At 45.8% G+C, this 16,890-nt stretch overlaps 1 protein-coding gene across 1 annotated transcript in view; it reads left to right on the top strand.

The window, feature by feature from the left end:
- The first annotated feature begins 2,490 nt into the window (after positions 1–2,490).
- The window catches only part of VWA3A (von Willebrand factor A domain containing 3A), a 39,364-nt gene continuing 24,964 nt past the window's right edge, over positions 2,491–16,890 (top strand). Inside the window, exons 1-7 of the mRNA XM_075565978.1 lie at positions 2,491–2,644; positions 7,067–7,141; positions 8,107–8,239; positions 11,651–11,775; positions 12,333–12,410; positions 13,871–13,925; positions 16,787–16,885. Coding sequence (XP_075422093.1) covers positions 7,077–7,141; positions 8,107–8,239; positions 11,651–11,775; positions 12,333–12,410; positions 13,871–13,925; positions 16,787–16,885 — 555 coding nt within the window. The 5' untranslated portion in view covers positions 2,491–2,644; positions 7,067–7,076. The remainder of the gene's footprint in view (positions 2,645–7,066; positions 7,142–8,106; positions 8,240–11,650; positions 11,776–12,332; positions 12,411–13,870; positions 13,926–16,786; positions 16,886–16,890) is intronic.

The raw sequence follows: 16,890 nt of genomic DNA, 5'->3' as shown, positions 1-16,890 counted from the left end.
CTCCATGATCTTATTATGTATAGTAGGAGTAAAGCACTTTTCTAACAGGGATCACATCTAAACAGCAAAGAAAGCACTAGATAAGGTCTGGAACATCTCTAATATTACATTTTGGAATTATCCAAAATATTGTTAGTAGATTCAGGACATGCTTCCATGAGATGATGCGCTTTGATCTGTGAGGAATAAAGCTGATCATGCTGCAGGAATAGTTGTGACTTCAGTGGTGTTAGAACCTGGAGGACAGGGCTCTACCAGTTCTCCAAAGGGCCCAGATCAGAAAGCATCGGGAAGTAGTGGGGTCACAAGCTTATTGTAATGGCATTTTAGATACATTTAAAGACCTGAAAATTATTATAACTAGCGTGCATGCATTTGGAACCATATATATTTAGATTACCTTAACTTACACATATTCAGTGTGGAAAACTACACTTGGCTGCCTAAGTAACTAGTATGAAATAAGCAGGAGAGTCAAAGGGCCACATTCAGGCCCTCTGTGGGCTGTTCGTTAAAGAACCTTGCTCTATAGGACATTGAACAAAGTTAGCGGCATCTCAAGGTAGTGGTTATTAGTCTTATTTTGACACCTTGGTTGATCAAGCTATAGTCTTGGTGGAATATGGAGCTTGCCTAAAAATACATCTCAAAAGTGGAAGAATAAAATACTTTTGCATCCTACACTGAATCCAAGTTCTGGCTCTGCACGGGGGCTTTGGTGGGTATTATAATAACTGTTACTTGTCTACCTGGGGTGTGTCCTACAGTCTTATAGCTTTATATGTAGGCTATCCGTAATCTGTTTATCCTTAACATAAACCACTTCCACAAGCTAAAGGCAATTGAGCTATGTAGCAGACTTAAGTGGAGTCCAATGTGTACAGTGACATTAGCATTGTGTAACAATAGGCTGGAAAGGTTCTACTCACGATCCGCCCACATATACTAATGCAGAGGTTCCCAACTCTAGTTCGCAAGAACCACTAACGGTGCAGGGTTTAAATATACCCCTGCTTGAGCATAGGTGGTTTAATCACAAGCCTGTGCTAAGATGAAAGCCCTAAAGCCTGCACTGTTAGTGGTCCTTTTGTGCACTGGAGTTGGGAATCTGTACTAATCAGAAACTGAATGTGTCCTATTGGTAATAACTGAAAAAGTTATGCTGCACTTATAGTGCCGGCGACGCGGCAAAAGAAATGCATTGTCGCCGTCGCGTGCGCTTATAGTGCACGCAACGGTGACAAAGAGACGGAGCGACAGTGCTACCAGAAATCTGGTAGTCACTGATATTTGATTTTTTTCGGCGACGGTCCCCCTTGCGGCCAATCGGCAGCTTCTCCGTGCCTCTGCCGTCCCCTTTTATGACGTCATCCAGCGATGTCGCCTAAACTTCCAAGTACAACCCTTTGCAATGGTGACGGGTGACGTCAACTGTTGCGTCGCCGGCTGTATAAGCGCAGCCTAAAGCACCTCCACCACGCTTCCCAGAACGACATTTTATGCATTTTCCAAACGCCTGATTTCCAAAGCTATGCCATCAGATAACCACTATTGTGCTATCAGTTATGCCCGGCCCTTATATAAGTGGTCGAGTAAACGACACTTCTGATTTCTAGTGCTACTTCACACTGGCAGCGTGGCCAAAATGTTTGTCATTTCATCATGTTGCGTTTTTTGACCCCAGTCATGCTGGAGGAGCGAGCAAAGCGTTCGATGCGCCAGCGCAAGAGAATGTATTGTATGTTTCTGCTTTGCCTTCGCCCCCATGAGAATTAAGTCATACATTGGAAAACCATTAGCTGGTTTATTCATGTACGACATGCAAATCCGGGAGACTGGAGCACATGCATTAACTTCTGCAGCCATGGCTGGATACACATTGCTGAACATCAGAGGCATGTCAACCCCCGTGCGTTTCCAGGCCGCCGGGACAGAATAAAATCCCTTCTCTTGGGATGAAAGTACCCAAACTTAACTGGCTAAATTCACAGATAAGCAGTGAAGCATGGCATGCGTTAACGCCAATTTAACACATTCCTGCAGTTTCTTATCGTAATGCAAGAAGTCGCAACAATATATTTCATTTTCACTACGACAAGTGCATTATTAAACCAAAATGTGAATAAATAAGAATGTATTGCAATCTTAATGGCTCATATTATTGTTATTGTTTGTTCCGTGCCAACATATTCCGCTGTGCGGTACAATGGGGGTACAGGGTGATATAATATATATTGACATCATAGTAAAACAAATGCAGGCATTATTGCTGCAGTATGGCAGTAATAATGACACATTGAGTAACCCCAGGCAGCATACAAAGCGTGCATTACTACTGGCACTATTTACATTATTCATTCACAGCGCATCTCCTTTATGCCTAGCAACGGACTGTACCAACTACACACAGAAGGGAGCCCGATGTGTACACCGCTTCCGCGGGCTTGTTTTCTCCCACGATCACTTAATATGGTTATGTTAAAAAGGAAGTGCGCACAGGTATATTAACACTGACAATACAATGTGCGCTTCTCAACCGGCCTCGCCTGCCATGGTCACCCCTGCCGGATGTTGGTGGTTGGCACCGTTGCTATGGAGACGCGGTAACATCTCCGCAGCAGGAAGTGGGGGCGCTCAGCAGCAGGTAGTGTGTGTGTGTGTGTGTGTGTGTGTGTGTGTGTGTGTGTGTGTGTGTGTGTGTGTGTGTGTGTGTGTGTGTGTGTGTGTATATACTGTGTGTGTGTGTATATATATATATATATATATATATATATATATATATACTAGCTGAGAGACCCGGCGTTGCCCGGGATGTAATGTTCCCGTTCCTCTCTCTCCTCCCCCCTCTCTCTGTTTGTCCCCCATTCACATCAATCCAGTCCCCCCCCTCCCTCCCTCCTTTACAGCTTCATGTAGCGTGTGTGCGTCAGTCACTGTGTGTTTGCTCGCGCGTCAGTGAGTCTGAGGCAGAAACACAAACACACACAGACTGACTGACGCACACACAGTCAGTGTGTGCCTCAGTCAGTGTGTGCGTGCGTCAGTCAGGCTTTGTGTGCGCGTCAGTCAGTGTGTGCGTGCGTGCGGCAGTCAGTCAGTGTGTGCGCGCGGGGCGTCAAAGGCAGGGGGGGGCGTCAAAGGGAGGGGGGGGGCGTCAAAGGGAGGGGGGGGGCGTCAAAGGGAGGGGGGGGGGCGTCAAAGGGAGGGGGGGGCGTCAAAGGGAGGGGGGGGCGTCAAAGGGAGGGGGGGGGCGTCAAAGGGAGGGGGGGTGCGTCAAAGGGAGGGGGGGGGGGCGTCAAAGGGAGGGGGGGGGCGTCAAAGGGAGGGGGGGGCGTCAAAGGGAGGGGAGGGCGTCAAAGGGAGGGGGGGGCGTCAAAGGGAGGCGGGGGGCGTCAAAGGGAGGGGGGGCGTCAAAGGGAGGGGGGGGCGTCAAAGGGAGGGGGGGCGTCAAAGGGAGGGGGGGGGCGTCAAAGGGAGGGGGGGGGCGTCAAAGGGAGGGGGGGGGCGTCAAAGGGAGGGGGGGGCGTCAAAGGGAGGGGGGGGCGTCAAAGGGAGAGGGGGGGGGCGTCAAAGGGAGAGGGGGGGGGCGTCAAAGGGAGAGGGGGGGGGCGTCAAAGGGAGAGGGGGGGGGCGTCAAAGGGAGAGGGGGGGGGGGGCGTCAAAGGGAGAGGGGGGGGCGTCAAAGGGAGGGGGGGGGGCGTCAAAGGGAGGGGGGGGGGCGTCAAAGGGAGGGGGGGGGGCGTCAAAGGGAGGGGGGGGCGTCAAAGGGAGGGAGGGGGCGTCAAAGGGAGGGAGGGGGCGTCAAAGGGAGGGAGGGGGCATCAAAGGGAGGGGGGGGGGGCGTCAAAGGGAGGGGGGGGGGGGGCGTCAAAGGGAGGGGGGGGGGGGCGTCAAAGGGAGGGGGGGGGGGCGTCAAAGGGAGGGGGGGGGGGGCGTCAAAGGGAGGGGGGGGGGGCGTCAAAGGGAGGGGGGGGGGGCGTCAAAGGGAGGGGGGGGCGCCTCAAAGGCATGGATTCCTCCCCCTGCATTTCCTGCAGTGGACAGGAGGGGGGGGGGCAGTGGACAGGAGGGGGGGGGCAGTGGACAGGAGGGGGGGGCAGTGGACAGGAGGGGGGGGCAGTGGACAGGAGGGGGGGGCAGTGGACAGGAGGGGGGGGCAGTGGACAGGAGGGGGGGGGCAGTGGACAGGAGGGGGGGCAGTGGACAGGAGGGAGGGGGCAGTGGACAGGAGGGGGGGGGCAGTGGACAGGAGGGGGGGGCAGTGGACAGGAGGGGGGACAGGAGGGGGGACAGGAGGGGGGACGCAGTGGACAGGAGGGGGACGCAGTGGACAGGAGGGGGGCAGTGGACAGGAGGGGGGGCAGTGGACAGGAGGGGGGGGGCAGTGGACAGGAGGGGGGGGCAGTGGACAGGAGGGGGGGGCAGTGGACAGGAGGGGGGGCAGTGGACAGGAGGGGGGGGGCAGTGGACAGGAGGGGGGGCAGTGGACAGGAGGGGGGACGCAGTGGACAGGAGGGGGGACGCAGTGGACAGGAGGGGGGGCAGTGGACAGGAGGGGGGGGGCAGTGGACAGGAGGGGGGGGCAGTGGATAGGAGGGGGGGGGCAGTGGACAGTGACACACACACACACACACACACACACACACACACACACACACACACACACACACACACACACACACACACACACACACACACACACACACACACACACACACACACACACACCTCAGTTGATGCGCCCTTTCTTTAGTTCCGTTTGGCGCCGGAGGTGGGGAGCGACACCTACCTGTACTTCCGGGCGCCGCCACCGTCTGACTCGGCGCCGCGAGGGAGGAAGGGGGTCCGCCATCTTACGCGCCGCGTGGCAGCTGCGGGAAGCGAGGTGATTTGGAGCGGGGAGGGGGGATAGGTGATTTGGAGCGGGGAGAGGTGATTTGGAGCGGGGAGAGGTGATTTGGAGCGGGGAGAGGTGATGCCGCTGGGGAGGGGGAAGAGGTGATGCCGCTGGGGAGGGGGAAGAGGTGATGCCGCTGGGGAGGGGGAAGAGGTGATGCCGCTGGGGAGGGGGAAGAGGTGATGCCGCTGGGGAGGGGGAAAAGGTGATTTGGAGAGGGGAGAGAGGTGTGTGTCACTCCGCCTCAGGCCAATGAGAGGTGTGGGGGGCGGGCCAAGGGGGTGGTGTGAGTGTGTGAGGCCAATGAGAGGTGTGCGGGGGCGGGCGGGCCAAGGGACCAATGAGATTGCCGCTAGGGACACCGGACATCCAGCAGGCAGGCATGCATGCATGCAGGCAGGCAGGCAAACATACAGTGCTTTCACTAATATAGTATAAGATATGTGTGTATTTGTATATACAGTGTGTGTGTGTGTGTTTGTGTATTTGTATATACTGTGTGTGTGTATTTGTATATACTGTGTGTGTGTGTGTGTGTATATATATGTGTGTATTTGTATATACAGTGTGTGTGTGTTTGTGTATTTGTATATACTGTGTGTGTGTATTTGTATATACTGTGTGTGTGTGTGTGTGTGTGTGTGTGTGTGTGTCTATATGTGTGTATTTGTATATACAGTGTGTGTGTTTGTGTATTTGTATATACTGTGTGTGTGTGTGTGTGTATTTGTATATACTGTGTGTGTATGTGTATATTTGTATATACAGTGTGTGTGTGTGTGTGTGTGTGTGTTTGTGTATTTGTATATACTGTGTGTGTATGTGTGTATTTGTATATACAGTGTGTGTGTTTGTGTATTTGTATATACTGTGTGTGTGTGTGTGTGTATTTGTATATACTGTGTGTATTTGTATATACTGTGTGTGTGTGTGTGTGTGTGTGTGTATTTGTATATACTGTGTGTATTTGTATATACAGTGTGTGTGTGTGTGTGTGTGTTTGTGTATTTGTATATACTGTGTGTGTGTGTGTGTGTGTGTATTTGTATATACAGTGTGTGTGTGTGTGTGTGTGTGTGTGTGTGTGTGTGTGTGTGTGTGTGTGTGTGTGTGTGTGTGTGTGTGTGTGTTTGTGTATTTGTATATACAGTGTGTGTGTGTGTATTTGTATATACAGTGTATGTGTGTGTGTATTTGTATATACAGTATATGTGTGTGTGTATTTGTATATACAGTGTGTGTGTGTGTGTATTTATATAAACTGTGTTTGTGTATTTGTATATACTGTGTGTGTGTGTGTGTGTGTGTGTGTGTATTTGTACATAGTGTGTGTGTTTGTGTATTTGTATATACAGTGTGTGTGTGTGTGTGTGTGTGTGTGTGTGTGTGTGTGTGTGTGTGTATTTGTATACACAGTGTGTGTGTTTGTGTATTTGTATATACAGTGTGTGTGTGTGTGTATGTATGTGTATATGCATTTGAGTATTTGTACATACAGTGTGTGTGAGTATTTGTGTGTATTTGTATATACTGTGTGTGTGTATTTGTATATACAGTGTGTATATGTATGTATTTCCATGATCTGTTATTTATATTATCTGTTATTTATTTGATTACCACATGTATTACTACTGTGAAGCGCTATGTACATTAATGGCGCTATATAAATAAAGAAATACAATACAATACAATATGTATGTGTATATATATATATATATATATACACATATATATACATATATACATATATATATATATACACACACACACACACACACGTGCATCTACACTTCTATTGTTTAAACGATGGAGACTGTCTTGGATAAGCAATTGAAATGTAAATTTAAACCACATCTAAATAATAAATAATATAAATGAATAAATACATGCCCCAATGCGATGTGTATTTATTGGTGCTGTATGTGGGTGACCTAATGGCAGAGATTTGACAAATAAAGAAAGCTATTGATTTTTACTACTGGTTCCAATTAACTAATGGATTCACAATCCCCAGCGCTGACGATTAATTGATACTGCAATACTTTCTTGTGGCGTGAGTTTTCTGCTACAGCAGCAGTTGAAGAATGGGTCTGTCAGCGATATATACCAGTACTCTGCAATGGTGTCATGTTTATTTTAAGGGACTTGTAAATCATGTATATGTTGTAGGAATGCTACCATGGACTCGCACATACAAAATATGGCCCGGATTCTGGACAATGAGCAGTTTTTCAAAACATCATGGTAAGTATTTTGTTGCACTACAAATAAGGTATTGGACCAGGGCCCATCTACTAGGAGTGTTGGCAAATGTATGTTCGTCGTGTGATAACTGGTGAAGAATGAATAGTTACTGAATGAGGAGGCCGTAACTCAGCACGGAGTAAAATAATGGTTAGCATCTGGTCTTACAACTGTAGCAATAACACGTTGGGATACTGTACCTTTTGGGTTTCTTTTTTTTTTTAAGAAACACAGAAGTATATAAATTGATGATCAGTAAGGAACACTTGGCACACATAGTCTGCCCTTTTCCCTACTTGCTAGGGAATTTTACACTCTACCAATCTTTATTTCCTAATAAAAAGCGTTTCCTTGCATCGATCACAATCCTGTATTCATCTCTTTACTGTATTTGCCCCTAGAACCTATGCTGGGAGGATATTCCATGCAACCACTACCATTTTCAGTGAGAACATTCCATTACTTTTTCATTGTTCTCGCTTTCCTTCCTCCCATCGGGATCTCCCTCACCCACATTTATCATGTGGGAGAAATCCCCACCGCATCAAAAAAGGACAGCTGCTTAATGCATAACGCGGACACACACTTATTGTATGTGAAAATCAACAAACATATTGATTTCATATGTAATGCATGTGTATTTATTTTCAGCGTTTTCAATGCAATTCTTAGCATGTCATTTATTTGAGCAGTCTTAATATATCACGTATACTGCATGATAAATTGAGGTTTTTGTCATAGTGACAATGTATTATTCATTTCAGTGATGCAGTTTAGACAGTGGGCCAAACGGTACTGTTGAAATGACTGTACACAATATAGTTACATAGTTATTTAGTAGGTTGAAAAAAGACATGTCCATCGAGTTCAACTTCTGTTTATGTAGACGACAGATACTTATCTTACATTTGTATTTACATTATATTGATCCATATATTTGTTTATTGTTATGTATTGTGTTAAAGCTCAGAAACAGAAGAAGATTTGAAACCAGTTCCCATGAGAGCACGGCCTTGCTGGAAGGATGTTAAAGTGAAGAACTTGGACTATGATGACGGATTAATGGTGACACATGTCAATCAGACACAGGATCTACTGGTAAACTGCATTGCTGTCAATTTAGATGATTTCTGCTCCTTTTTAATACAACTTCAGGGTTTAAACTTGAAAGAAAATGCAGACGGATATGGTATTTAGTTGTATTCTTTTTTAAATGGTTGAAAAATAAAAATGCAACCAGATATGTTATAAAAACTCACATATAAACACCTGAACACTGCTCGGAAAATATATGTGCACTAATCAAAAGGGAACATTTGAATGTTTTCATTTAACAAACAATATGTGCACCCACCCTATAATTTACTTTCCAGGGGATTCGGATATCTTCTTTGTTGCTATTTAACAAACAATATGCAGTGATTTGGTAAATTACAGGAAAACCTGAAAACAAAAACTCAGAACCTTTCCTTCTGAGTAGAGATGTCTACAAAACATTAACACAAATGTGTTGCATTTCTGAATTTAGGACACTCATGATCAGTGGAAAAATCGTGAAACTGGCACATTTTGCAGGAAGTAGAAATGTCAATACACCTAAAGAAGTAATTATCAGGCTCGCTGTGTTGTGTACAATATAAGCAAAACTTCACTGTAAGGGTTGAGTCTCAGCTGAAAATAAAAACTTTCATAATTTCCAAGTAATGTAATGCAGCCAAATTGGCTTTAAACATGATTACATCACTTTAGCAGGTTTCCCAGCAAGCTGATTACTTTGTTAAGTTGTTGACAACAAGCTGTTTCTTGTGAGCTAATTGGAAACAGACAAGATGCCTTGCCTACAGACTATCTGTCTTTTACCTTTGTTTCCCAATAGGTAGTGCAGTTTAGATGGCCATTTCTAGTTACATTTATTTGAACCCCACCAGCATTAAGGACATGAACAGGCTACTGCTTTTGAATTAGGGGCCGTTAAAAAAAATCTTTTTTTTTATAGCAATTCCCTCCCCAAAACTAGACCAGTTGGCATAATGCTGACTGTAGGCAATAATGTATATATGCTCTTTTATAAAATGAACTTTGGCAGCATGTCACAAGTAAGTGGGGTGGGGTGGGGGTGGGGGTGGGGGGGGGGGGTAAATGCTTTCCTAAAATCATTTTGACATCATTTTGACCCAGAACATGTTAGTATTCCGAGAGTCTGTGACTGGGGGACAAAGGGAATCCTGACACCTAGTGGTTCTGGCATCCATCGCTTCATCTGTCTGTTAAATTGATTTTAATGTGTATTTATATTTTTATTTATATCGTGCCAACAATGTACGGAATACATTACAATGTAAACAATAGCATACAGAGAATTATATTACAACTGCTGCAACACAGATTCAATGCACAAAATAAGGATGGGAATCCCTGCCGCGGAGAGCTTACAGTCTAAGTAGTATGTTGGGAGAGTTACAGAGACAGTAAGGAGTGCTTGGAAGGCAGTGCCTGGCCTTGATAGTGGATAAGTGCCTCTGTCAGTGTGAGGAGCAGTGGTCATCAGTCCAGGCTCCAGCCTGCCAAGAGGTTTGAGTTGTTGAGCAGGGGGTGGGAGGTCATGGGACCAAATTGATTAAACGGTACGGGTGGTTGAGGGTTGTCTGATAGCTTGAGTGAGGGGAGGGTCCTATTGGTTGAGGGGGGGGGGAGGTTCCAGTGGTCCTACAGGTTGAGCAGGGGATGGAGTTTAATGGTTGAGCCAATTGGCGGCCTAAGCTGTTGAAATGGGTCTTTTTTTGTTTGTTGAGAAGCTGAGTTTTCAAGACTCTAATGGAACATAGCCAGACATGGTGCTTGTCGTATATATTGAATGTGAGGGCGTTCCACAGATTAGGAATAGTGAGGTAAAAAAGGGATATTTTTCATCCTGACAAGAGCATAATGCGGCAAGGCATGGTATTACCAATCTGCTCAATCATACAGATAAATGCAGTATTTTCATCACTATCCTACTTGGATTACAAAATATCAGGTGATGCGAAGCTGAAACAACAGATGTACAAGATACAGCTACTGTATGTAACCTGCCAGAGTGGTAGGGTCTTGCTCTTGCCCGTGTGACTGTGAGCAAGACACTTACGGTAATTACTTTGCACCCAGCCTAGTGTATAAGAGCTTTGAGTCATTCATAAGATGAAACCTGTACGTCTTTCAAATTATCTAAATATTATGACAGGTGCATCCAGTTAAGTACCAAAGAGAAATTTGCAATATGCCTGGCACCATCTGCATGATAATCACTCATTCATGCTTGGATGCTCATTATGTACTGCTAGAACTTATGCAATGTATATTTTTTAATTACTAAATGAAATTGCAAGAAGTGTATGTAATTATTGGGCATGTGTGATGACATTTCACCGAAACCAGGGGTGGTCAACGCCAGTCCTTCAGGGCCACCAACAGGTCAGGTTTAAAGGCTATCCCTGCTTCAGCATAGGTGTCTCTGTCATAAGGACTGAGCCACTGAATGAGCCACCTGTGCTGAAGCAGGGATATCCCTAATACCTGGCCTGTTGGTGGCCCTTGAGGACTGGAGTTGGCCACCCCTGACCTAAGCAGTGACAACGTTCACATAAATAAACATGTAACTGCTATATGAACACAAGATGAATGAAAGGGACATATTCGTACACGTCAGCACTCAACGATATAGAGCCTTTCAATATGATTACTCAACTTCAATTGCTTTTCACTTCCAAAACAAAACCGAAATGTGCTTTGCTGGCTTCCGACCTCGACAGGGTCTACAACACTTTAAAAAAGAAGCAGAAGGAGAGAAGACGCTTCAGGCTTGTAACTTAATCAATGTGCACAAAAAACGTAGTGGCTTATATATCGATTTCCAGTGATTCTTACGTCTTAGGGTGCTCAGGGGGGGGCCCAGTTATGTGTGTAGCGTGACACCCGTAGCTGACAGTTTAATGGATATACAAGCTTCTATGTTTCCCGAGCAAAATATAATTTCAGTTACAACCCTAGAGCATGTTTTCTGTACAAATGTATCATGCAGTCATTCTCAGCTAATGTGTTGTGAGACACTGACGTGTTATGGCCCTCGCGTGAATCAAAAAAGACAAAATTCTTACCAATAAATAAACTTGAGGTACATGGTTTGGGAGCATATGAGCACACAGTTGAAATCAATTGGACATAAGACATGATCGAGATGAAGCGTGGAGTAGCTCGGGGGTAATGTCACTGCCTTTTGAAGCTGATGAAGCCAGCGCAAAACCCAGCATCGGCTCTCCTTGTGGTCTTGAGCAAGTTGTTCAATCTCCAGGCACCACAATTAGATTGTAAGCTCTATGGGGCATTGACTCATTGTGCCTGCACAATTCTAGGCACAGCGCTGTGAACACTGACAGGGCTATATTAACAAAATACTGTAATAATAACGGCATTGTTAATAAACTGTATTGTTTTTTTTATTTTGTTTTTTTTATAATTTTAACCAATATACAGAGAGTGCAAGGCAGAGAAGCCAGTTGGCGTGACATGGAGTCCTCCGAAGAATGGCTTGACAATCATAGCGTACATTCCATGAAGCTTTCTATTCAAGATCTACTTCAGACGGGCCACATTGTCATGTGAGTGAGATTACAAATGTGCGACTTGCATCCAAAAAGCAGCTAAAAGGCAAATCTTCTTCTCTAAGGTGCACTCCCAAGGTGGGAGTAATAACAGGAATTGCCTTTCCTTTCGGATACTGTTTGTATACTGCACCACTTCTAATCCTCTGCTAGCGCCCCTTGTCAGCTGGATTTAACCTATTAAAGCCTCATTACTTGTGCTGTTGAAGCAAAGTACTTCCCTTTCCCCCCCTTCTCCCAATTACCTTGAATCCTAACGGGGTCTATGGAGATGCTGAGCTCGTGTAAAATGTTCACCGTGCTGGGATGAAATGTACCATTCGGTTTTTACTTTGCAATATTGATTTACTTACGTAATCCTCCTCTTGCTGTACTTTGCTGTTTGAGCAATATGTACAAAATATCAGCCATCCTATAATGGGTGTCTGTAGGTTTCTCTGTTGACCCTTTGAGAGTATATTATTATGTGTGAAGTCTCTATTACCTGCGCATTTGCAATTAAATACGTGCCACAATTGGTTGCCAATTCTCGGCTTCTGCTTTTCCTGTTTTAGGAAAGCCGGTAACGGTTCCTCCAAGCACCTTGAATTCTCTGCGAACACAATCAATGAATTTGAATCAAAAATCCAGGAGTGAGTATACGACATTGTGTCATTGTACATTTAATTTGCTGCACTGACTCGAGTGCAGGGGGGCTCATCTCCAGTCCTCAAGACCCCTCCCAACAGGTCAGGTTTTCAGGATCTCTCTGCTTCAGCACAGGTGGCTCAGTCGAAGATTAAGCCACCTGTGCTGAAGCAGGGACTGATTGAGCCACCTGTGCTGAAGCTGGGATATCCTGAAATCCTGACCTGTTGGGAGAGGTGGGCTTGAGCACCCCTGCTCTAATGTATCCACAGCTTCACTTAAATCAGAAGTTTGTTCTCTGCTCTCCCCCCCCCCCCCATTTTTATTACCAAGATAGAGACCAGAGAGTCCCCATACCCGAAACACGTTAACATTGGCTCCTGGGATCCCCTGGTTCCCGAGATACATACTATCGATGAAGGTAGCATCAGTTCTTGCCCACGTCACGCGGGCAGATAGGAAGCCGTGACGTGTGGCATTGTGGCTTTCAGTTGACCCGCGTGGCACTGGAAATTGTAATCATTGCTGTTTCCCCCTGGAGGGGCCTGCAGTCCGCGACCTTCACAGGCAGCTGTCTGGGGAAACAGGGGAGCCCACAAAGCTGAAAATAGGGCGTTTAAGCTCCAGGAGACTGGTCCCATCCAAAAAAAGGGGGGTATAAAAAACTCACATAGGGTTGATTTAAAACAGGTCATTGGCCTCTATAGTTGTTTAGTATACATATACAGTTAGATTGTAAGCTCTTCGGGGCAGGGACTCCTTTTTCCTAATGTTACTTTTATGTCTGAAGCGCTTACTCCCATTATGTGTTATAGTATTATGTCACGCGTGTTACTGCTGTGTACATAAATGTCGCTATATAAATAAAGATGTACAGACATATACTATATATATTTGTGCAATCTCTGATTGTTTCAGCCTGAAAGGCAGTTGCCTAATCGCTTGTTTCTTCTTGGCTGCATTAAATGCATTATACACAACATTATTGTTTAGCTCAGAAAGTTACCTTAAAGGGGCAATCCAAGCTATCAATTTTATTTTTTGCTGATATTTGTTGTTTTTTTTTTACAAATTAAAAAAAAATACATTTTTTTAACATAGGATTAAAGCAGGGGGTCTCCGGGGCTGAACCCCATAAATTTCTGCTCCGGAGACCTCCTGCTTCCAGAGATAATTGCCTCCGAAGGGGAGAGCCTGTATCACTGTACTTTTCAAAGCTCACCCGTTGGTACTGTATATTAACCCTTTGCTTTGCACCACGTTGAAGGGACGCTGCAGAAAAATGGAGTTATGTGTCTTTTTTTTCCCTATGACGTACAGCTTGTTTTGTAAATGAAGTAACTGCACAGTAAATGCGTAGTGCTTAACCCCTGCAGTGCCAGGGGCCCCAGATACACAATGCGTGGCAGGCTCCCGTGACCGGACAGGTTAATTCCACTAGTCATGTTACATTTTGTGTTTTCAGGATTATTGAGCTTTACCACCAAAGAATCGGTTGGCTGGCGGAGGGCAGCAGGAAGGTAATTAAAAAAAGGTCTTGTCTAATGCTTTCTGGTTCTTTTATTGTAACCATAAAAACCGGCATTGCTACTGTAGCAATAATACCTCACCAGCTATCCTTAATCTTGTTCTCATTGTTTGAGTTTCAAACACCACTGAGCAATATCATTCCTTATTCACCAGCTATGCATGTGTATAAAAGGAGACGAAATAGGCTTTTTTTAATATTTTTTTTTACAAACTATGTATGTTTATCTTTATTTCTATAGCGCCCACAGTGTACTGAGTGATTTCTAAAAGATAAAGTATAAGGAAGTATATAATACATTAAGTGCAACAAAGAAGAACAGACAATAGGAAAGGAAATCCCTGCCCTGGAGAGCTTACAGTCTAGGTGGTATGTTGGGAGACTTAGGCTGCGTCCATACTGGTTCCGACGTCGCGAGCGCCAAATCCAAACCAATGGAGGCCAATGCGCATTTGCATAGTGCGCGCGTGCGTGTGTACGTGAGTGGCGACCGATGCGTGGTGGGATAAACTTCTTTGTCTTTGCAGCGCGATGGCCTGTCACATGCGCGGTTCAGCCAATGAGGGCGAACCGCTTACGTGACGTCACGGACACGCCCCCCCCCCCCCCCCCCCCACCACGCTCCCCATTGCGCAACCCTGCAGACCACGGATCTCTTCTCTCTGTCCTTCCTCTGAACCTGACAAACTTGTTAACTCTTACAGCTCTATCCTCTCCTCCTCTCCTCCTCTCTTGATCTATATGCCCCTTCTCGGCTCCGGCACACCCATCCCTCTAACCCTCAGCCTTGGACAAATTCACAAACACGCTTCCTTCTCACTTGCACTCGCTCCTCTAAATGCCTATGGAGGAAATCTCACACTCAGGCTGATTTTCTACACTATAAATTCCTCCTCTGCTGTTTTAACTCTGCTCTCTCTGAGGCCAAAAAATACTTTCCCTCACTCATCCACACTCCAATGCACTACGTCTTTTCTCTTTATTTGACTCCCACTTCCCATCCTTCCTTCACTTCTCCGCAAGCCTTTGCCGACCGGATGCTGTCCACAAGGAGATTCCTTCTCTCCCTTCCCCTTCATCTCTGCTTCTACCTAAACCTCCTTCCTCCACTCTTGACTCCTTTTCTCCTGTTACAGAGTTGGTAGTCTCTAAGCTGATTTTCTCTTCTCACTCTACCACCACATGCCCTCTTGATCCCATTCCCCCACACCTTATCAGAACTCTTACTCCTGTCTTAGTCCCCACTCTTACCCATATCTTTAATTCCTCCCTGTCCTCTGGCATTTTTCCCTCCTCATATTTCCCTCTAAACCTGGCCCAATATCCCCTTTTCCATCACTATAAATGGTTCCTATCCTGTTGCCTAGGAGTGTCATTTGACTCCTCCCTTTCCTTCTCCATTCATATTCATGACATAGCCAAAACTTGTTGCTTCTTCCTCCATAATATCGCGAAGATTCACCCTTTCCTCTGTCACGCTACTGCTAAAACTCTAATGCATGCCCTTATCTTCTCCTGTCTGGATTATTGTAACATACTTTCATCAGGCCTACCTGCCTCACAACTTTCTCCCTTGCAATCTATCCAAAATTTGGCTGCTAGAATAATTTTACTTTCTCCCAAAACAGTCTCTGCTCATCTCCTCCTTACATCCCTCTCCTGGCTTCCCATCAAGTTTCGGATCACCTACAAAGTTCCCCTCCTTACTTTCAAGGCTCTCTGCTCATCTGCTCCTTCCTACATATCAGTGTTGATCTCTCGTTATGCCCCTACTCGTCTCCTGCGCAGACGGGGCCTTAGGGTTATTGGGGCCCGGGCAAGAGAGTCATTGAGGGCCCCTTAGAGCAGCGTTGCGCAAAGTGGGGGACTCGCTGCGGGGGGTGCTGGTTTACAGAGGCCCCCGCACGCTTCCCGAATGCATTAAATTAATTAATGCCGGGGGAGCTGCAGGGCCTCTGTAAACTTCTACTTACCTTGTTTCAGACGCTCCTGGTCACGCGTCGCCATGGCAACGCGACGTCAAATGCCGCAGCGGGGTCATGTGACGTTGCGTTGCCGTGGCAACGTGACTTCATGACGCCAGGATTTCTGAAGCAAGGTAAGCAGGGGGGGCGAGAGGAGAGGGGGACAGACGGCAGTGACGCGCAGGGAAAAAAAGATTGCGCTCCCCTGCCTTAGAGGTTTGAATTTGATGACATATAAACAACTTTGCAAGCCGGGCATTACTGATTTAAACGTCACTTTACACTGTCAATGAAGCAACAAAAGAATCATAATACATTCAGTGTCATTCATATTTATTACAACTGGAGTGAAGTATATTACAATTGACATAATACATATAACATTAGATCAACGCTGCACTCTAAAAGTTAAATAGTTCTAAAAGATTTGGTTAGGTGATAGTTAAAACCCATATTAACTTCTTCACCCAATAAAACATTTGCAAAATGTATGGGGCCCCTACAGTGTGGGGCCACAGGCAGCTGCCCAGTTTGCACTTATATACGGTCACTATTGCTTGCGCTCTACCCAAAACTGTCTCCTCTCCACGTCTTTCACCGTTACTGCAGCGTGTTGAAAATCTTGCGCCACCCAGTTTGCGCACCCGTGGTCTAACGGTCTCTGGTCCTACATAACCAGCCTGCATCGGCTTCTGGTTTTGCCCAATAATATGAGGTTCTTGAGATCATTTCAGAGTAATGTTGTAGGATATTTATATCAGGAGCAAAACTATTGAAAAAGTAATGATGAGGATGGCAGACATAAATGAGAATGAATTGAAAGTAATAACTGATCAGAGATATGTCTCCATGTTGCACAAAATATTTAAACCTGCATTCTGTTGTCCAGATGTTTGGCCTGATTAAAGGGAACAAAGTTGGACTGCTGATTGATTCATCGGACCTAAACTGTGGACCTAGAAGAATGGATTTCCTAAGAGGACTTTTGGTAAC

Source organism: Ascaphus truei, chromosome 11 (genome assembly GCF_040206685.1).
Source record: "Ascaphus truei isolate aAscTru1 chromosome 11, aAscTru1.hap1, whole genome shotgun sequence".
Classification (NCBI taxonomy): Eukaryota; Metazoa; Chordata; class Amphibia; order Anura; family Ascaphidae; genus Ascaphus; species Ascaphus truei.
The sequence above is the reverse complement of the archived record's forward strand: the minus strand, read 5'-3'. Positions and strand labels throughout refer to the sequence as shown.